The sequence below is a fragment of the Andrena cerasifolii genome, chromosome 1, assembly GCF_050908995.1.
Source record: "Andrena cerasifolii isolate SP2316 chromosome 1, iyAndCera1_principal, whole genome shotgun sequence".
NCBI lineage: Eukaryota > Metazoa > Arthropoda > Insecta > Hymenoptera > Andrenidae > Andrena > Andrena cerasifolii.
The window spans coordinates 29,156,776-29,179,567 of NC_135118.1; the positions used below are offsets into that span (position 1 = coordinate 29,156,776).

Sequence of the window (22,792 nt, forward strand, 5' to 3'; positions counted from 1 at the left end):
TGACATAAAAGTCCGTACATCGAAGCGTATTAGCTGGTGGAACATTAATGAATTTTCACTTCTTTGATCTCCCATATCAAACAAATTAATTACTTGAAAATTTCGTGTGATTGATGTTACAGCATAAGATATCTATTTGGCACACAATTCAGTCCCAAAATTTTGAGACCAAAAAGAGGCGAAAAAAGGCCTCATTTTTGGGTCACACTTTCTTTTTCCTTCACTGAAACAGGTCGGCTTTGGAGGATCATAAAAATTGAACCATTATTCTACCTTCATCCGATTCAAAGTACGAGTACCTACTTCAGAAGCTTTTTAATACAGTTTCTTAAAGCTCCGTTACGTAGTCCTGTCAATACCGCGCTATAATAGCCGTAAGCCAAGTGCAGGTGAAACTTCTTTCCCAGAAGCAAAAATCGGAGGATCGCAACGCAACTGAACGGCAACTTACATATCATACCCGGTGCATAATAGCAATTATTGCCGGGACACGGGGTCCCAGAGGCTAACGATGAGAGATTCCACGCGGTTTCGCGGTATTAGCGCTTACCGGCAATACCGTAAATTCCAGCTGGCGCGTGTAACATGAGCGCGCCTCGAGTGCCTAGACAAAGCCAGCAGGCCTCTCTAGCGCGCTTAATAAGACTACGCGTTTAAGAAACAGGAATATGCGTTTTGAGCCGCGGCAGGATCGTGGGCTACTAACGCGCGACACGCTACAGGCAGACGCGTGAGAGCCGGTAGGAGCTTCTCACTCCCACGACTTGCGGTACAGCTTCGAATCCTCGGATTCCGATGGCCAATCTTATTCAAGCGCGGCAGCTGAATCGCGAGCGTTTAATTATTTCAGATTTCAATTTTCCAAGCGAATTTCACGCCTCCGAGCTGGGAAAACGGTTCCAAGTTCCTTTCAACGGGAAGTCATGGCTTATGAACGATTGCAAGAGTTATTAGGAGTCGATTATACGGGCGCTCCGTGCTGGAATTTAAAAGGCGAGCGTCAGCAGCGAGGAGGAAGAGCCTGCGGGGTTGCAAGCGCGCGAGAGGATGCCTCCCCCAGTGTGAAAGCGGCGGGTTTTCAGCGGGCAATAGGCTGGACAACGGAAAACCTACTGATTGCCAGTGGATCTGCGCCGCTCTATGATTGCTTTCTCGGCCACCGCCGGCTACCGTTTGACTCGAGAATTTACGAAGACCACTTTCTCCGTTCCGCGACGTTATCCTGCGTAACTTGCAGCTCTGGAAAAGCTGTCCTTCCTGCAGGAAATGCTGTTAGCAAAATGAGCTACAGTCGCAGTGCAACTTTTCAATCATAGAAATCTACGGGTTCGCCATTTGCTTGTAGGCGAATATTCAGGGTGGGAGCTAGAGGCAAGAAGTCTCCCTTGCTAATCAAAATTCAATCCTCGCTAAATAGTGCCTGTATTATATACACGATCTTGGAGCGAACAGAGTATCCAAACGCGTTTGAGAAATCTGGACGATGCGAAGGAGGAAAGCAGAAGGATGGTCTCCGAGGTGAAAGGCTGAGGAAGCCGAGCTCCAATTAAATTGTACCTCCTTTAAGAGGACCGCTGTTGCGGATACCTAGCGGGCTGGTTGTTTAAGGCAGAATGCAGCTCTTGCCCGCGACCACGGGGATCGCGGGCACAGCTTCCCGCATAGGGCAACAGCGAACAAGCTTATGAAGTAGCGCCAGTTTTTGCGGCCGCCGCGACGTTATAGGGGACTAATTTATTAACTACCTGGGCGAGCATCGCGGAACCGTTTCATCGGCAACCGCGGCCTTCGCCGCGCAAGAAACGCGCGCAATCTTCCGTCCAATCTTCGTGAAATGCAAGCAGTCCGATTCCCTGGGTTTCTTCGCGCCACTTTCTTGCCCCTCGAGGCCAGCACCCTCACTCTGGCCAGGCCCAAGGTTCGACTTGCTTCTGCGCGGAGAATAGATAGGCTGCTTCGATTTTGGCGGAGGATATACCAAAAACTTGACTATGCGTGAGGAGCCTGCGGATGGAAGCTGGGATTCTGATAGGAACGCGACTCCTCTGAAATTTTTCAGATTGTACATTGGACTGTTTTAAACATCCAATTAAATTTCAATTTAATTTTATATGAAATTATTTAATTTTTTAACTCCAATTAAACCATTTTCATTTCATCGCAATTTGGATGGTAGTTTAAACTTCTGCAGAGGGAAGAACTGTAAGCGTCCAGCTAGGACTTGGAGGACTTTGCGAGCTTCACCACAACCCCTTCGACAATTTAATTCGCCTAGAAGACTTTTGCGTAAAGAACACACTTTCTTCGAAAGTACTGCGTCAATTTCATTACATTAAATACACCACTACATAAACCCACTAACACGTTGAAGTAGGGTGGATGCACCATTTGTGGCGACTTTAAGGTATTGTACCAGTTTTGGCCATTTCTTAAAAAATATAATATTTTTCCGGGTACCTAAGCAATAAATGTAACCTTATATTTCTGGCGGTATACTAAACAAAATATTTATCATGTGAAATTCTCCAGATAATAATGGTCTGCAAACAATTTAAAAATAAGATAATTATGAAAAAACAGTGCAGTGGCCACAAACGGTACATCTACCCTAGGTCTTGGACCGAAGACTGAGGGATCTACCTAAAATATGAGCAGGTGCCCGCATACCCAACAGACTGCTCGCAGGCGGGCTTCCTGTGCGCCACGGGGGAAGATGTGTCCGCGGAGGTAGGGGATGGCGAAGGGGAAGAAGACGAAGGTGGCCAGACGGAAAGGAGCGGATTTCCGCGGTCGCTCGGTCGGCAGGCACGCGGTACGATGACAAGCCGCGCGACGGTGTATCTTATCGCGATCTACCATCGCGGGAACGCGCGCGTAGTTAAGCGTTTTACGTTGGCGGGGCTGTCCCCGTGGCGCGTTACCAGTTTCCCCGTGTCCCCTAACCTGCTATTAGAAATTGGTCGCAGTTGTTTCGCGCGACAGGGCCCCGGTGGCCGTGGTCTCGAGCAAAATCGGCCCCCCTCAGTTCCTTCGCTTACGTAAACAAAACGAAAATTTCCACACCGGCGACGCACGGTTTCCTTACTTTCCTATTCATTACATAAAGGGGCGAGTGTGGCCGCGCCATCGGAAAATAACACTTGCTTCATTTATCTTGCTGCCCCCCTCGCGGATACAGGAAGAGAGAAAGGCTCCTCGCCAGCCAAGATTGAATCTTCCGCGAACAATGAGCCGCCGTGATACGCGTAAGCGATGCTGCCCGAGATAGGGCCTCGTGCTTGGGCGAGAAAAATTGAAAAATAATCGCCCGCCGCGGAGAAGGAGGATCCACTTTTCTGCGTCGAGTGCGCCCAGTGATCGGGGACGCTGTGAGTCGTTAAAGCGTCGATCTTAGGAAGACGATGTAAACGAAAGGTGTGCGAGTGTCTGCATAACAGCAGTGGAGGATTTAAAGGGCGGCCGATGAGCAGTTGCCACTTGTGTCCCTACCCAGAAGGCTCCCCATCTTCAAAAAAAATTATGACTTAATTATTAATTAATTGCAAAATAGCTTTGATGTATTATTTTCATTTATTACAATTATTATTTTAATTTATTAAAATTATAATTTATTAAAATATTAATTTATTAAAATTATAATTTATTAAAATTTTAATTTATTAAAATTATAATTTATTAAAATTTTAATTTATTAAAATAATAATTATTTTAATCTGAGCGATCCAGTGCGGCAATACCATTGCTGTTTTTAGTAAACTACGTCTTCATTTTCCCGAAAAAAATGGGCCCCTCAGAAGTTTTGCCACCTGGGCCTTTATTCTTAAATCCGCCACTCAAAATCATAAAAAAATACCTTCTATTCATTTACAAATGTCCGCTAATTCTAATTATGAACTTACAGACCCTAAGCACCTAAAAGATTTTCAGGCCCCCTTATACAGGGTGATCACTCCAACGCAGTGTGTTTTCTTAGGCATTTCCGATAATTCGACTAAAAAGTGTTTCTAAGAAAAGTGAGAATTTAAAATTCAGAAAATTTCGTTCTGCTGATGCCCAAACCATGTGCTTACTCTGCTTATTGTTTAATCCAGCATTAAGTGCGCGTCATAATCAACAGAGACAAGTAAAATAGTGGAACAAGAAAAATTCGAACAGCTTTAATACTTTCCAACACCGTCCCTTTATCCTAGCTTCTCTTACCAAAACAATTTCACGACACAGAAACAAGTCTCTCTCCCTCGATCCGCAGGATTTCGCAGGCCAGCGGAGGCAGCGTTGCGGGTCGTCCATAAAACTATGGGCTCTCGGAGCCGCGCGGGAACTCGCCGCAGACGGTAGCCGCTTCGAAAGCGAGGATGTCTCGTCTCATTGTCCCTGGCATGGAGGTCGATCCTCGTTTGGTAGGTTGGCAGGCCATTCAACAAGTAGGTAGGTAGGTAACGCAAGCAGCCGGGCACGTAACCGATTGGTCGCGGGTTAAGTAGCTGCTGGTAGCCGCCACGCGGATACTGTCTTCTGGATATCGATATATCATGCGCGGGAGAGGATCGAGCGTGCTTCGAGCGTGTCTCCCATCGGCGCGCACGCGAAAACTTCCGTGACGATGGGGGCCGGCGCGACGGCCAGCTCGCCGCGGATCGTGTGCGTCGCCTACCATGCGGACCGTGCGTGTTCCGCCGGGGAACGATTTGCGCTGACCCTATTGGACGTCGCTGTAAAATCCAACAACCTCGCGCGCCCGTCCATTAAGACGAATGCTTCGCGCCAAAAGGATTTCTCTCCGGCGAGATTCCGGCACGGTTCTCTCCACCGGCGACCTTCTATGATAATGAAACCGCGCTGCGGAGCCGAGTGCAGGATGCTGCTCCCTTGAGAGTTTCGAACTGAAGTCGTCCAGTTCGCTGGCGGAGAAGAATCTACTGTGTGGGATGAGTTTTAATGGGGGAAGAGGGATCGGTTGATTGACGGGTTTTGGAGAATCCTGAGCTGTTCGAGGCATTCAGAGGTTCCTCTTTATGTACTGTGTTCAGTATTCTATATGGATGCTGCCCGTTATAGTAATGTTCAGCTTGGAGACACCCAATTAGGTCTATCAGGATTGGGAATATGCGTCTACAAAGCTCTTCCTGGTGGTCTGCACTGTCTTCAGTGAACAACCTTCTAGGCAAGAAGAGTCTGGTTCTAGTTGGGTCATTGAAGTTAAGCTGCACTGAGAACGATTAGTAGTATATTAATTTCTTTCTTTTGTATTTTAATAATAAACTGAAATTTGTTCCAACTTGAACATAAATTATAATGTATTTATAATGAAATTTAAACAAAAAATAAAAATCGCTTTCTGAATAATAAAATAACAATTTAAACCTTATTAACGTTATTAGTCCACCAGCCCCGACCGATCATTTTGAGTTAAATAAGCTATGTAACGTTCAATTATTTGTGTATAAACAAAAATACTACGTCAATAGATCGTCTAATAAACAAACTTTGAAATAGTCCCTTAACATTTATTCTATTGTAATTATATGGGGCGCGAAAAAATAAAATCTGTAAGGAATAATGTTTACTTACGTAGTCAATTTTTCAACAAACGCTGATAACTATTAAAAAATGTGCGATCGCGGGGTTGGACATAAATGTGTGGCATAGTAGAAGTAACTTCTTTCTACAGTGAATCTTTCCGCAGTAGAGCATATGTCGGTGCAAAGTTGTCAACCTACCCCTTGAGACAACCAGCCCCGGTCTCCCCTATATACTGTCGTTAGCTGAGAGATCTAGGAGTTTCCATGAACTGTTGTAGAATCAGTGATTCAGAGACCATGCTCTGCAATAATCCCCAGCTAATGATCCTCAGTAATTGATACCTCATCACCGAAACACTCATCCAACATCCGTCTGTCGCCTTTTCCGTGAAGTATCATCAAATACTTTAAAGAGTTTAAACAATTTTTAGACTAATTTGCTATATAAAGAAAATTAATCGTTGTTAAAGTTCTCCCAAGCCTCTGTGTTTAAAGATCACCCTTCACTTTTGGTTTTAAAGAAACTAGACATTTTATTTTAAAAATAAAAAGTAACAGGCAAAAACAATTTGCTATCTTTCTCACTTTTTCAAAATTTGTCGTCCTAGGCTGCAGCCTGCTTAGCCTACATACAAATCAGCCCCTGCCAACATCCAGCAACCCGAATGCAAACCCAGATCTTTCCTCTTCCACAAGACAGCCCTCCAAATTTATCTATCAAAGCAGTACCTAAGATCCTCCAGGGAATCCTCAATATTCTAACGAGAAGTAACAGTCGCCCACGCGGTTTACCGTTTCCGTAGCAATTGAAAAGTCAATCCCCACGAGACATCGGGGTATCGCTTCGATCGGGTTAATTCAATCAGTTAGAAATTATAGGAGCGCGATGGGAGGGAACGTCGCGATCGGGCGGATAGGGACGCGTGATCCTGTGCTCGCTGGATTAAAAGAAGATCGCCGGATAACCACGGCAGAAATGTGTACACCGGTGTGGTTTACACGGTGCCTGGGACCTGGGACTCTGTGTACCGAGTCGAAACGCGCAGCCTTCAATCATTGTCAATCAGTTCGGACGAGGCACCGTTACGGTGTCTTCGATGGTCATGGCTTCTCGTCGTCCCGCGCTATCTGGCTACACCTACTACTATTCTTTGGCGGCGCACCAGCCTCACTACGCAGTCCCATTTTCCACCAGCCTTCGTCCACCTATACACACCCCTCAACTACGTGGGACAGCCTCTGTCCCTGGTCCTTGGCCACCTGGCAGCCTTTCGATCACAGCTCCATGCGAGACTCTTCTCGGTGCTTGTGGCTTCTCGTTTCTGGATCTGGTTACTATTGGTGCTCGAACCTAATTCTCGTGGGCTAATGACTTCTTGGGTCGGAAGGTAGTATATTCTGTTGCAAAGGCAGTTGTTCTGCTTGCTTCTAGCTGGCGTATAGGGGGAATGGGGAAGTAGGGCATTGGAATACTAATGCATAATAGTTTTTGGAATAGGGAATAAGGAGATAGTAGCAAGTTTCTGAAGCATTTTGGTGTAGTTGTAGAATAGTCGAGGGGATGGAGGGTTCACCCCTTAACGTCCCACTGAATTTTAGAAAGATGTGTAAATATTACCTCTTTTAATCTTGAGACTGTGCGCAAAAAACATACAGTTATGGAGGTGGGACTTAAGGGGTTATACCTAGTTAGGAGGCCGAAAAGAGACGATTTTTTTTTAAAAAGCGGAAGTATTTGTTTTTACAGAATTTTTGCACTTAAAAGTGCAACAAATTGGTAATTTTTTTTGTAGAAAAATATTTACGTTTATAATAAAAATACAACGACATCCAAGAAGCCTTTTTAAAAACAGTGAGCAAGATATCTCAAATACTACTCCACCAATCTTTCTAATATTTTGCGGGCTTATTTTTCACATGCAAATCTACTGAATGACGGAAGGTTTTTTTTTGAATGTATAGTTTTGATTATATCAACGAAAAATGGCTTCATGATTATCACTAATGGCCGTTTTTCGTTGATAAATGCGAAACTATACAATGGAAAAAAATTCCTCCGGCATTCAGTAGATTAATATATAAAAAATAAGACCACAAAATTTCAGAAAGATTAGTGCAGTAGTTTTCGAGATACCTTGCTCACCGTTTTTAAAAAGGCTTGTTGGATGTCGTTGTATTTTTATTATAAACATAAATATTTTTCTACAGAAAAAAATGACCAAATGTTCTTTAAATATTGCTCTTTCAAGTGCAACAAGTTCTGTAAAAATATATGCTTCCGCTTTTTCAAAAAAAATTCCCAAACATTTGCATCTTTTCGGCCTCCTGACTAGGTATAACCCTTCAAGGGGTTAGACCACCCTGACCAGGGCAAGAAATACTGCACCTTTGGGGATTTATTTCTTTTGTCCAAAGAGGTGCAGCAATCTTAAGACACTATTCAACCCTTACGCACACCTTTAACCGCGTTCAGCTAAAGGTGGTGCGCTACAATTCACTCCAAATTGAAATCTACGACCAAACCCCAGAAAAAGTAGCAGCCCCAATGAAAAGTAGCTGAACATAGACAGCCAGAGGCGCAGTAAGCCTGCTCGGAGCAAGGGGCTGGCCAGGCTAAGCCTAGCAGCATGTACTTGCCCAAGGAATTATTACTATTACAGTCGCGAGCACGCACGCGCGTAACCTTGTTATCGGTTATGTTGATACGGCGATTACGGATGCGCCGTAAAGCAGGCGGCGATGTAAACACCGCTGGACGTAGCAGGCGACCGGAAAATCACGAATCGCATCGAGTCAATGGCAGCGGCTTTAATTGGATTCAACCTGGGTGTAACAGGCTCTATCGAATTACTCGTCCGGCAGGTAATTCACTCGGAGCAGCATTCGACAACCTTCCGATCGAACGGCCGTATTTAACGGCGGATAATTCCCGTTTCGTTGCACGTATCGCGCGGGACGATATCGATCGAGTCACGCTGGCAAATTGCACTGATTTACACCGCCTCCTTCATTACACCGCAGCCATCGTTTCTCTTGCAGACTGTTATCGCGTGGATGCTAGGTGTTGCGTAATATAACAGGGTAGAAGTTTCGCGAAACGTGTGGCACAGTAAATTTCGCTGCTGGGGTGTGGGGGGATGTTGCTTTCGCTTGAATGGTGCTTCAGTGGAATAGAGTTCAAGTTGGGGGGCCTGAGTGCAAGTGAATTGTAATTCTATGTGGTTAGACGTATTATGTAGGTGTTTATTAGGTTTTAAGCGGTTTTCGAGAATAATAGTAGGCAGAGAGTTGGGGTTAGGGTAGATTTTCGCTGGTGCAGATATTTTATCTGACGTAGTTTTTATTAATTATGTAGCATCGTCAACCTACTTAGTTTATCATTTGTCGAATAACTAGCTACTTAGTTTTGGGTTAATCAAAGTTGTTTTTTGTTTGTTTTTATTGTTTTCCTGTGCTTTAAGCAGGATGGCGGTTCAAGCTTGTTTTTGCTTATATTGCCCAACGAACTATAGTCCCATTTTTTTTATCCCTCCTCTCTCCTTCGGGTCCCAGCAGCAGCAGTGCACCGGGAGAAAGGTGGTCACCCATCTTTCCCCAGTACACCGCCCGTGACGCTTAACTTCGGTGATCTAACGAGAACCGGTGTTTTCCATCACGGCTACGGCCGCTGGTCTAATCAAAGTTTGCGCGTGCAGTTGTGAAGAACGCGTTGCAGTTAGTTCAACGAGAACTTCTGTTCGCAAGGTAATCAGAAGGATCTTTTTAGTGGCCTACCAAACACTAGTTCCGTTTTAACAATTTCACTCTTTATTTTCACAAAGGATAATCAACAGAAGGTGTGTTACTTGGAAGGATACAGGGAGCACTGCGCTGGCTCTGTGTCTCTCAGAGAGAGCGCTTTATAGTTTTTTTTACATGAGTATATAGAAGGAGCAGAGGGAGAGAAGAAAAGGAGAAAGAGAAATAGAAAGAGAGATCGGTCTCGTGACAACTTCTACCACCTACAATCTACCTTATTTCACTTTCTTTTGTTTAATGTAATTATTAAATATGTATACGCACTTTTACTTAACACCTTCGTTGGAACCGTTCATTTAAAAACCTGCCTCCCATAAAGCACGCAGCATTTTCAGTATATTCGCTCAATATAGGGCAAAATTTTAATTATCCACAGAAAGAATGTATGTATTTATGTATTTAAGAGAAAAAGTAAAACTTCCGGTAACACTTAAAGAATGTTTTAATGCTAAGAAATATGTATGTAGGGAGAATAATAATTTACCTAAAAGAAACCAAAATAGTCGGATAAAATTTGACAAAAAATAGGAAACAACTAAAAATAACATAATAAAATACTGTGCCATAGTAAGCGTACAGTATAAAACAATAATAAACAACTAAGCATGATCAATTAGACATTAGACTTTACGTAGACTTAATTATAAAATCTGTAATCAGCACAAGAAGTTTATATAATATTCTCTTATGAAGTGCAATTCACCGTGGCCGTTAATGGCTAACAAGTAGATGCGACATTATTATAAATAAATAAATAAAATAAAAATGTATGTATTATAATAAAGGAATGAAATTACTATAAATGTCCTTTAGGCTATGCAACTCAAATGTCCCAAAGAAAATAACCTCCCCTATTTCATCCACACGAAACACAAAATCCGCGATGCCGAATATAAATATGACACGCAGGCACATTTTCCCCATCCTGCAACACAGTTACTAGAACATGCCACTACAGTTTCCCCGAACGATCTAAAAACGCCAGCATAATTGGTACAAGACAGCGCGTCAGTGTCACTACACCGAATCACCGCGTCTCCCTACGTCCCATCAAGATTACCCCAGTTAAACGCTCGCCGAGAACTCGCGTAACGCCGCGACGCACGCTTCGTTTTCCTCTGAGAAACCAGTCCTACGGACCACTCGTCTCTTCCTTCCCTCCCGCCGAGGGCATTCTATTAAGAGCAACCGTTGACGCGAACAAAGTGGCGTTCCCGAAGAAGGAAGTCCTAAAACGTTCCCAGGGAGTCGCGGGACAACGGACAAATTTGCAGATCGACAGCGGCGGATATCTCATCTCGCTGCGCCGCCGTTCGTCCGCTGACAAAGCCTGGTCTTCGCCTATATTAGGTAGAACGCGCCGGTTCTGCCTGCCTACTTTCAGAAATTCTGCGCTAACGAGCGCGCCAGCCAACAGGCTCGCGTCGCCCCGCTTTCCACCGCGGACATCGCTGCCCCATATCTGCCAAATTGTCCTTTTCTTTATTGGACTCCGCGCAATTTATCGACCGTCGCTCGTCACGCCGTGGCCCGATCAAGTCTATTGTACGGAAACTTCGCTGGATATTCGATGGTGGTGGGAAGCCACTCGCTAACTACGGACGGGATCCTCGTTTGTAGACATCAGCGAGGATGCGTTGTATTCGCTGACGTTAGAACGAAAAGGGTTGTGAACCCCCAACTGTCTCCGCGTTGATTAAACCTTTCGCTGCGTATATTTAAATTTTCGAATGAAACAGTTTTTATTTCTCAACTTATGGTTACTGATAACACTGTCTCGGAGGGGCTCAAGAATGAAATCGAAGAAATAAACAGTCGACTACTTAGGTATATATCAGAGAACATTGCTGAGTATCACAGCACTAGAGAATACTTCTCCGCATTTTTTAATGCGCGGGCTAAAGTCGAAATCCGCAACAAACGGGAATGTAACCGCAGAGAAAGGGTTAATATTAAGAAAAAGCACTTAAAATATTGTGGTGTAAGAGGGTTGTGCATAGTGGGTTGATTGGGGATGTGGAATACTCGAGTCGAAATTCTTGGGAAATGGAAAATTCACTGAGTAAAAGTATACCTTTGCCTCTAAATATCTAAACCTCTAACACAGAAATTGAAATAAATGCGAATAGATAGGGTGTCGTCCTTAAATTACGTGAGGCTTTTTGGAGGGAGAGGGAGTCGCGAATTTCTTACGTTTTCTTACAAGGGGAGAGGGAGTCAGGTAGCGTTTTATGTAATATTTTTTTTAACCTAATTTTCAATACATGAATTAGCCTAAAATACAATGTTTCATCACATCCGTGAAAGCGAGTTATATAAATTAGATAAACCTTTAAAAGAATTTTAATAATTGAACAAAATATTACGTTAGGAGAGAGGGAAGGGGTTGGAAAATAAAATCTTACGAATTCTTACACTGGGGGAGGAAGAGAGCCGAAATTACCATTACGTAATTTAAAGTCGGCTTCTGGAATGTGCTACCTAGGATTTCGTACCAAAACCAATAACTTCCATCTCAACATTGCCATGACTCGAGTTTTGTTAAAATTTAGTCCTCGACTGATCTACAATAATTATCGTGTTCAATCGCGTCTACCAGAACCTCACCTATCCACGAGACCTAGAAATCCTTCAATCCTTCAATCATCGTTTGCACTAGTAAGGTTCACCCTCTGACGCGCAGCAGATTCCTAGCAGCGATTCCGCATTAACTCCGAGGGATTCAATTAAGCCGCCAAGGATTCTCGAGGACAGAGAGACGTCGCGTAAGCTTGTTCGAGAAGAAAAGCAACCCTTCCACCGTGATTGCCAGTAATAACCCCTGTAGTTGCGGGTAACCGGGCTGTCTCGAATCTCCGGGGCGGCGCGGCGAGGGTTGCTGGCGCGTCGGAGCACGTGCCTCCTCGAGGGTTAATTTATTTAAGTCGAGGGCCACGCCAGCCACACGAGGTGTCTCGAGAGGGCGTTTGCAAAAGCGCCCAGCTAACCTAACGATATCTCCAATCGGACCTCGTTCGTGAACGTTAATTAAAACTCGCCCTGGGAAAGGGTCAGTTCACAGATGGGGAGAGAATGGGCTAATCTTCGACACCGAAATGCTGCTTCATTGAGGGGGAGGGCTTTGATTAGGAGGAAGATGGCAATGCTGCGTTTCATCACTTACTACTTAGGCTTTATAAATGTTATAATTGACCACCTGTTTTAAATCATCCCCTTTCCTTCTGCACTTGAAACTGATGTAGGGTGCAGATAGTGTTCCTTCTCGAGAATTTCTCGAGACATTTTATAATTGCTAATTTCTTACTTCTCGAGAAATACTATAATTTCACGAGAAACTTAAGTTTAGGAAAAATATTATGAATCGCATTTATTTTCGTAAATGAATGTATTACTAGTTAATCGCGAACGTATAACCACATCTACGATTTATAATACATCTTATGATATTGTCAACATTATTCCAAAAATATAATTTTTGCAATATTTCATTTAATTTCTCGAGAATTCTCGAGAATTCTCAAGAAATATGATCTCATTTCTAATTTCTCGAGAAACAAAAAATATGGAGAAATCAGGAACACTAGGTGCAGAGTGGGGAAAAATTCATTCGAATAATCATCGAGTAAAAATTTCGAATGAAATGAAGTTATTCAAGAATAACGAATAAAAATTAATTAAAAAAATGCCCAACTCTGGTAGGGTGGAATATAAGGTGTAGCAGAGAAAGGGTTGGTTCTTCGCGTTAAAGTATTTCTGACAGCAATGCCTGCAAGTTCACTGTGAAATTCAGTTCTTGCTCTATGCACAAATCTGCTGTCACACAGAGAACCCTGCACCCTCTACGACATCAACTGCAATATTATCGACGGCACTGGCGGCTACGTCCAATTACTCAAGCCTCTTCTTCTTCCCACTCGAATCCAATTCCACTCAAAAGGAACCGAAACTCGACCTGACGGAATAAAAAGGACGACGGGAAACCTGCTCTTGGAACGTGTTCGGTTCGCAGCGATTCACACGCGCGTACGTTCAGCCGGCAAGGGGCTTTCCTCGCCTCTCGGTCCACGCTTTCATCGGCGATTAAATCGGTCAGGCATTATATAAATAGAAGCTCGTGTCATCGGGACGACCGGCAATAACTCAGATTTCGCAACTGCCCGCGAACTGGATCCAAGGTATCCCGGCCATACTTGGACGCGAGCACGCGACTGATTACTTTAATCGCTTCGCGGAACAATCCGACGACCACATTCTCTCCTCTCTTTCACCTTTTCTACCTCGCGGACAATCTACGCCGCCGACCAGGTTTCACGGATCAACAATCTCACTCCGAACATCCTTCCCCGACGAATGAATTCTAGAGAGAGGGACCCAACGTTCCGGAAACGATCGATTAAGGGGTTATGCCTAGTCAGGCGGTCGAATAGAGGCGAATATTTGTGAATTTTTTTTGAAGAAGCGGAAGCGTATATTTTTACAGAACTTTTTGCGTTTAAAAGAGCAACATTTAAAGAACATTTGGTAATTTTTTCGTAGAAAAATATTTACGTTTATAATAAAATAACAAGCAACATCCAAAAAGCATTTTTAAAAATTTGTTGCTTTCAACTTTAAATAGCTGCCATGTTGTTTTAACTTAATATTTCGGAAAATTCTCTCCGTCAACCTGAGGATACATTAATATACTAACGAAATCTTTTTTGTTTTTTGATTTTAGATAATCTGGTTCCGAATGGCAATGCTCACCGCGAAAGCAAATTTTTAAAAATGCTTTTTGGATGTCGCTTGTTATTTTATTATAAACGTAAATATTTTTCTACGAAAAAATTACCAAATGTTCTTTAAATGTTGCTCTTTGAAACGCAAAAAGTTTTGTAAAAATATACGCTTCCGCTTCTTCAAAAAAAATTCACAAATATTCGCGTCTTTTCGATCGCCTGACTAGGCATAACCCCTTAAAAGAATCTCCAGTTTCCCTTCATAGAATAACATATCACCATTTAAAAAAACTTCTGCTGCCTCACAGACTGCCGAGACTTACGAAACAAAGGCATAGCACGAAGCTTCCCAAGTCCCACAAATCAAAATGGGTAGTAGTACGCCCGCGACCGAAAATACACGACGATACCATGGCAGGCGAGGCATAAATCTTACGAACCCGGCCCGGTGGTGCAGCTCAAAGAACTGAAGAGAGAGGGACTCACCGTTTCGGAGGCGATGGACTTCACTTCCGCGAGGAGGGACGCAGCCGGTGAGAGATAAGTCCTGAAGAAGTTCTCCAAGTTGCCGTGATAAGCGCAGACCAGGATGTCCCGGGCCTGTCTTATCAGCAGATTGATAACGCCATCGCCGTAAATCGGGCCGAGCAAGTTCCGGACCAGCGAGGCGACATCTCCGCGACCCTGCAACAAAGAAGCCCTTTCATCAGTGTTTGCTCCACGAATATCAGAGGTATCGTCGACGAGGGGATGCAGGTGTTCCTGTCTGCAGATGCGGCGAGGCAACCTGGGCTAACTAATTAATTGTAAACTGTCGTAAAAGCTGGTTCAGCTCTTGAAGCTTGATAGTTAAATCCTAACGCATAGGGTTGATTTCTAAGAAGACCAATTTTTATTTATGATTTAGGCAAAGCTTCAGTTATGGAGTAATATAAATCAGCAAAGCTCGTTTTGTATCGATGATGAGAATAAATATAGGTATGTGAAAATTGTATTCTGCTTTGTCCTATATTACTGCTATTCCATTAGAAATACCTTTGAACTCTTGTAGCCACTCTGATTCTTCACTACGTAATACTTCGTCGCATTAAATTCATTATATCATCACTATTATTACATTAGAACTCGTTTAGTACTTCATCTTTCCAAGTGTCCCTTGCAATTCGCCAGAAGAGCCCATTCATCTTGTCGCTTTTACCAACGAAAGTTTAAATCAACGTCTCCTACACATTTCACCGTAATAGCACGCGAAAGTGTGATAGATAATAATGACGCGAAATTGCTTCATTCGACGCCAGCCATCAATATATTCGAAAATCTTCCGCGACCCGGGGCGGTACTTTTACCAAAAGCCCCTCGGGCGATCCGTTTAAATTGCCATTGCTCCTTCGAGGCGGTTTTTTTTTTTTTGAAGAACAGTATTAAGTGTTAAATGCGCGTTATCAAGAATATTCGTACGGTGGAGATTTGACGCGATAGCCCGCGGCATTCCTGAATTACGTAACACTTCTTCGGGGTTTCCGCATTCCCAGAAGCTCTTAACACGCGGGGCCAGCGGGTTCCGGAAACGGGAAGCGGCCGAAGCAAGGGGACAAGCGAAGTAACGGTCCCAACTTCTTCCATATTGTTATGGAATCATGGCCTACGCCGGGAGAATCTGTTATCGACGCTGATCTCCCCCAACGGTGAGAATAAACAAGGGGGAATAAATTGAATTTTATGGCAGCGGCCGACGGGGACTACCGACGAAACCTGCCAGCACGATTTTAGGGAAGAACAATAACTCCAGCGGCGGTAATCTTCGTCGTCCTTTCGAGCACCGGCCGGTCTCGCGTTTCTTAGAGAACTTCTAGCGAAATTCTGAAGCGGGTGCAGAATTCCCATAATCTCGAATTTGGGATTTAGAACTTTGATTAAAAGCCATAGTTGGGCCACTGGAGAGTTACAAAGGAACATAATGAACTTCGAAGTTTGGTGGAGGAAACACACCAAACAGTTCCAATAAAAAAATTCTACATTAAAAAAAAAACGGAAAACCTGATAACTTTGAGGGTTGATTTCACCCCTCCCGAATAAATTTCCACGGGGGAAAAAAATTGCTCCTCGTGTACTCCAATATTCTCTACATTCACAAGGAGTTTCACTGAAATCAGAATTATTATTATTATTATTAAATGATTTTATTGCACCATTACAATTTAAAATTACAATGGTGAGTAGGCGAGGTTCAGCATTAACTGCTGCTCTACAACCTAACCAAAAAAGTCGTTGGGAGATAAAAGAAAAGGAAAGAAAACAAATGGACTAACATTAAATACAATACAATAAAATAACTAGGAACAAGATAAGAATAAGAAAAAGCCATTTACATAGGGAACCGCGAGAGGACGAAAGAACGAGCACTCAGCTTAAATGAAGCAAACGATGACAGAGGACGTATATTAGACGGAATGAGGTCTAATGAATCATTATTGGCAACGTTTCATTATAACTTCTAAAATTAGTAAACCCTGCTTCGAAAGTCTGCGAACCCCAGGCAGCGATCATAAAACTTTCTGCGTAACGATAAAGCCTCGAGCCTTCCCATTTCAAAACACCGCACCCATTCATCCACTCCACCGACTCGAATCGAAGAACCTCCAGTAATTTTCACCTGAATATCGAAAGCCAGCAACCACCGCGAAGCCACCATTCCCTCGAGGTGTCCTTCGCGCGGGTCTATTGGAGTCAGGGGGGGTATCCAGGGATTTTTGCGCGGCTATCGAGAGGGAGTGGAAGGCTGGACGGGCACACGAGACCGTAAACTAGATAGTTTGGTGCGAAATCAGCTCGTTGCTCGCGGAACGGCGTCGTAGCGTCAGCGGGGCTATCTGGCCGGATCGTTTGCCCGCCGGGACGCGAATACCAAAGCGGACAAGTGGCGCGCGTCCTCCCCGCGGCGATGTGGGTGCATTATATCGGGTCGCATCGTTGCACCGCGCTGCATAAACAGCGGAGTTTAGTGAGGGCAGCGGGCGGGGGAGCCCAGCGGTGTGAACATTATACGTGTGTGCTCGATCGCCCACGTGTTTCCGCCCTCATCCTGCATCCGCACCGTGCACCGTCGGCGTGCTCGAGTGGGCTCGTTTTTTCGACGGAAATTCACCGAAATTTAGCGGGATATATTACTTGGGGAGGGGTGGAATTTTGTGTGAGAAAAGTGGGTGGTATTCGTGTTATTGCTTGACGTGCATGACTGTGGTGGCAGAGGGTTGAAGGCGAGGGAATGGATAAAATTGAGCTGTGGGCTTTGTTGTGGAACTGCTAGAGGATTCGGTAGAAAGGGTTTAGCTAGTAGGTACTCGGCTTGTGTTCGGTACAGAGGTAGGTGGAGGAGAGGGTAGCTCGGAGGTTAAAGGAAATTGAGATTGAGGGAGGCTGTATGGGACTTGGATCGGTTGAAGTGGAGGGTTCCTGTAGTGGCGCTGTGAAAGTATCGCTGTTATTTTGTGTGGTTGGTAAGGTGAATCAGAGTTGGGCAAAATGTAATCTAATTGCAAATTAGAAAGTACGATTAAACTGTAATTGTGCAATTTATTACACATTATTTTCTGTAATTGTTAATTTAGGTAGTTGACCATTTGGTTTTGGCAACTATCTAAATGAAAGATTACTGAAACTAATGTGTAATCAATTGCACAATTACAGTTTAATCGTACTTTCTAATTTGTAATTAGATTACATTTTGCCCAACTCGCATGTTATTCGCAGAATCGTAAAAACCATAGAACTTTGAATTTAACTTCTTTTTTTATATATTTTACAACTTCGTAGATATTCACGATAATGTGAAAACCCACATATTTTTCAAGGGGTGTTTTCACCCTTTAAACCGTTTTGTTACGTGATTGGCAACACTTGACCTACAACTCTGCAAAGTTTCAGAATTTTTGAATCTTGGAGTTGCTGAATTTCCCTTATGAGTATCGAGGAGTCGTTCGAGGAGGGATGAAGATTTTGAAGATATGGAACTTGTTGTAAGAACGAATAGACTTCTCAGACTTGATATAAAATTTCAAGATTAATTACAAATTTAGCAACAAGTCCTTCCATCAAACTTCCACAAACCTACTTACTTGGAATACAATTTCTTTTTACCAATTACCATGTGCACCCTTAATTCCACCAGCACCTCCAGTGATAGCAAGAAGCTAACTTCTGCAATGATTCTGCGCAATTCACTGGAGCATTGGCAGGAGGGAGGGAAATTCACAAGCTGCAGTCGCTGGATGCAACGTTGAAACGACTGCAGTTTCAATTTGTACCGTGTCGATTACACAGACCGAGCGACCGTTACCAGCTCATAAACGAGTAGTATAAATCAGCTATTGTCTCGCGTCCGCCCAGCTCGGCGAGTACATATCGATAATATTCGCTGTTCGAGCAGGGGGACGTCCCATGGGGTCACGCCGATCGGAATAATAGCGGCCACTCTGCCGCTCGTCACAGCCAATATTTGGCGGCGTGGAAATTTATGGGAAAAGGGTAAGTGAACGGTGGATAAAGGGCTCGTTAGGGTGGGGCCGGGACACCCCATCGTGGGCTCGAGGGGATGGAAACAGACACCGAGTCCAAGTCCGCGCATAAATTAACCAAGCCGTGCACCACGTGCCCCCGCTTTTAATCGACCACCTTATGGCCGCGCGTTTGTTTATTAATGCGTTTGCCCGCGCAAACAGGCGCACCCTGATTTACCGTCGCGTATTTACGCTTACGTGCGCTAACGCGCGGTGATTTATCCCGCGGAAACCAGACGCCGAACAGTTTAACGTCTTTCTTCGAGCTGCGAAACTAGCTGTACCGCAGCTCAACGCTCCGATGTCTGCCGGGCATTTGCATACCGTCAAAAAACCTATCCATTTCCACTGGATATCGATTGCCTCCGAACATCACGCTCCACTGCACACTCCATTTTACTTTTCCATTGTATTCTGGATTAGGCGTACACCTGCGCCTCAGCTATTACGCCGCGAGTACTCCGTAGACATTCATATTCTATGCAAATCCTTCGCACTGACGACCTAATCTTGTCGTCTCTCCCAAGTCACACATTTCGAATTTCGAGCATAATAGAAGAGGCCTTGTAGAAAACACTGCAAGTGCCGAAAATCAAATTCTATACTATAATCTTCAGTGGCGCACTCAGAGAAGCGGGGAGGGCGGTAACAGGCCTTGGCACCCCCCAAAGAAAAAGGAAAAAGGAGATTAATGGCCCCACGACTAAGTAATTGAAGAAAGGAAAACTGGATTTTATTCTTTAAATAAGTTTTTAAAATCACCTAATGAATTTTATTGAATTTCCATTAAAAATATTATCCATTCAACTCAGCACCCCCAAAGTTAAATCAAGGTTTTACCATTTGCACGTAGGGCATTTTCCAGTACAAAATTATTTTTTTAATTCAGCTTCAATTTCTATTTAACCTTCCAGACCATCCCCCAGTAATCCGAACCTCACTAGTGGTTCAAAAAATTCATGCACCGGGGGATCAATTTAGCACACGCAGCGCGCAGTCACGGTAACCAGTGAATCGACGTGTAAACGGCTACGTACGCGCGGGACCCCACCGATTCGCTGTCATCCCTGCAGCGAATGCGTTCATTAAACCGCGGCGCAGTCCGGGGAGGGGGAGAAAAAGTCAGTCGAAAACGTCGGCACTACAAAGTCGAATGCCGGCATAGAAAGAACGCGAGGAGAATTGGGACGTCAAGCTCAAAGCAACCCCGCGCCTTTTGCATGCGCGCTGCGCTGACAGCAAAGCGTTCCGCCCACGGAATTGAAATTGAGAAAGAGCGCGCCATAGGGTGGGCCTTGATTAGCCTCTTTGTTTAACCGGCCGCTTTGTTTAATCGCGTCCCGTTATTCCCGCGAAAGGGAACCTTCACGCCCACCAATTTGCATCCCGTCCATTTGAATTTCGGCCCGGCCCGCCGACCCTGCCCGAAGGGGAGTGTCGAGGAAACGTCCAGCCGGCAGTGAAATGAAAATTATGCGGAAACTCGAATCGGAGTCTGTTCGAGGGAAAGGTCCGCGCTGTATCGCGTAGCGTTGAACTTTTCGAGTGTCTTGTCGGGATGGGAACAAGTGTTTGAAATGAGGGAAGCTTGGCTGGATGGGGGGTGTCTTTTGGCACTAGCAAGTGTGTGTAGAGAACAATTGTTCATTCTGTTAATTGCTTATTCTGAATATTCTGTTTTATAGATTAAACTGTTGGGGACTTGAAATGCATCAGCGTTTCTCTAAATAGGGTAGTATGTCCTCAGTCCTGGGATTATAATTGGGGAGTTGAAATGGTAATCGAGGTAAGTGCTGAAGAAATTAAAAATTGGTTTTGTAGTGGAAAGATAAGTATAACTTTCAAGTTGAAGACGGTGGTAAATGAAGTGGTAAAATAATTTATTTTAGTCTCTAAGGGTGTCGATAGATTCAGTTGAGATCATAAGAATATGTTGGTAGGGTTTTTAGTAGGTATTAATCCTTCGTTGAATACCTTCTTCGACTTTAGAAAAAAATACATTTTTGGACTCCTACAAGTGTTAATAATAAGGGAACAATAATAAAAACAATTGTGACTTTTATTTTTCCACTTTTTCCACTATTACGATTATGATTACTTATAACTGCGGAATCACAACGTTCAACGTGATCCATGTAAATTTTTAGACACTAGGACACGTATCATTCATGATAAAGTAGTTACATCACACTACATGCTAGGGTAAACGCGCCAATAAATGAACACTTAAGGCTAATGAATGAACGCTATTATAGAATTATGTTTGCAGCGCGATTAATTCCACGTGCTGCAAAAATTATTTGGATACGGAGCAAGAAATTAGAAAAAAACTCTAATTAATTAGTTGCTTATTTTAATAATCTATTTAACTCGTTTTAATGAAAAATGTTCAGTTACTGGTACAGCCACCCTACAACAAAAAAATTAAAAAGAAAAAATATGGTATATATTTGCAACAGTATGCGACGAAGGGTTAAGGTAGTATGTCTGCATGGTTTGAGTTGTGCGCAATTATTTGAATTAAGGAATGTGTGAATTTGGTTGTAAGAGTAACTTGATTTGAATATTCTTTCATTCTAAATATTTATTTGTTACTACAGCTTTGTGCTCATTAATTGTAGAGTCCTTATAGAAAAAACTGCAAGTGCCAAAAATCAAATTCTATACTATAGTACTACCAGTGGCACGTAGAACTATAGTAGAAGTTTTATTTACCAATAAAAATTAAATTGTTTAATTTTGACACTTACAGTATTTTCTACAAGGACTCTTCAAGTGTACACTGACTTTTGTTATTACCAACTCTGACTCTAATCAAACAAGACAAGTTTCCCTTGTGCACTTATTAAAACGACTAATCCAGGAATTGTAGTAGCCCACAAATATACCAACGGCGCTGTGGTTGAAAAGAAAATCCTGAAAAATTCACTTCCAGCCCCCTCATTTACCATTTCAACTCCACAATTTACAGAAGAGGAATTCAAGTGTGTGCGATTTATTGATTATCGAATAATCCTTTCAGAATTTCCCCTAACTGTTTTCCCTGTTTTCATGCGATTTAAAACGTTTCTGCTATTCGCCCAGAGGCAGAAGAGTTACGTTTGAACGCCGTAAAACGGTCTTCCCGACGATATCTCACTCGGGAACGTTCGATCGGTGCCAGGGGTTTCGTAACACTCTAATGTCTAATGTAATCTCGGGAGATTTGTCCCGGCATAACGCGATTGCGGTTCGAAAAGTCGAGTGCATGGGAATCTATGGTGATCATAATGGAAACAATGAAACGCGACGGCGCGGAGGGGGGCAAGCGGGCTGCGGGGCATTTTTCTCCAGCCGCGAATAATACAGATCGTGAAAACATTCGTTACACGATCTACCTAACCAATCAGCCAGCCGTCCAGCCCATTCTCCGCGATGCGTGTCTGCGCAATAGAATATAATTTAATACATTTATATAACTGACGGGTTATCGCTCTCCCTGGCGTGTCTGACACCTTCTTACGTGGCCTCTATTCACTTGGGGGCTCGTGGCAAATTCGCGCCCGTCACTTGTGCTTTCGTGGTCGATTCGACTCGCGAGTTCGCGAAATATCGGGGGGAGGAGGGCTAGGCTTTGTGACCTTATTGTCCGACGCATCACCCGTCGAATTTTTCGCGGACGAAGGGGTCGATAGAATTTCGATGACGTGAGACTGGGGCCAGGGAAGAGTTTGCATGTGCATGCTCGAGATGTATTATTTGTGGAAATGAGCTGAATGAGATTGCTCCTTGGTCTGAAGAATATCGACGGGGGTAAGTTATCATTTCGTCAAGTAGAATTGGTAAGTCAATACGGAGGGTCATTTGGGATGATCTTTCAATATGTCGTGTGGGGTAGATAAGAAGGTACCATCTTCATGTGAAGATATGAATTGAGGGTGTAACGATACCTCTGTATTCGCCACAAGAGGGCATGTTAGCCGATCTCACTCTCTCGCAAGCTTTTACACTCAAACGTCACGTGAGTATTCCAAATAACATACCTACTGTGATATGCTTTAGCTGTGCTCCATTTTAGCCCTGCACTTTAGCAATGCGATTACTTCGATTACCGCAACTTGAGAGTGAGATTATTTTATGTACCCAGCGCCATCTGTCTTAAGGGGAGGTTCCGGTGTAAAAATCGATTTTTTTTTTATTTCATTTTTCGAATGTTCAA

General features: G+C 43.7%; 1 protein-coding gene across 3 annotated transcripts in view; it reads right to left on the reverse strand.

Annotated features, from left to right (window-relative positions):
- The window catches only part of LOC143374237 (puratrophin-1), a 464,976-nt gene that overhangs the window by 345,433 nt on the left and 96,751 nt on the right, over positions 1-22,792 (reverse strand). For all 3 annotated transcript variants that reach the window (XM_076822217.1, XM_076822208.1, XM_076822226.1), the window contains exon 3: positions 14,525-14,722. In XM_076822217.1, coding sequence (XP_076678332.1) covers positions 14,525-14,722 — 198 coding nt within the window. The remainder of the gene's footprint in view (positions 1-14,524; positions 14,723-22,792) is intronic.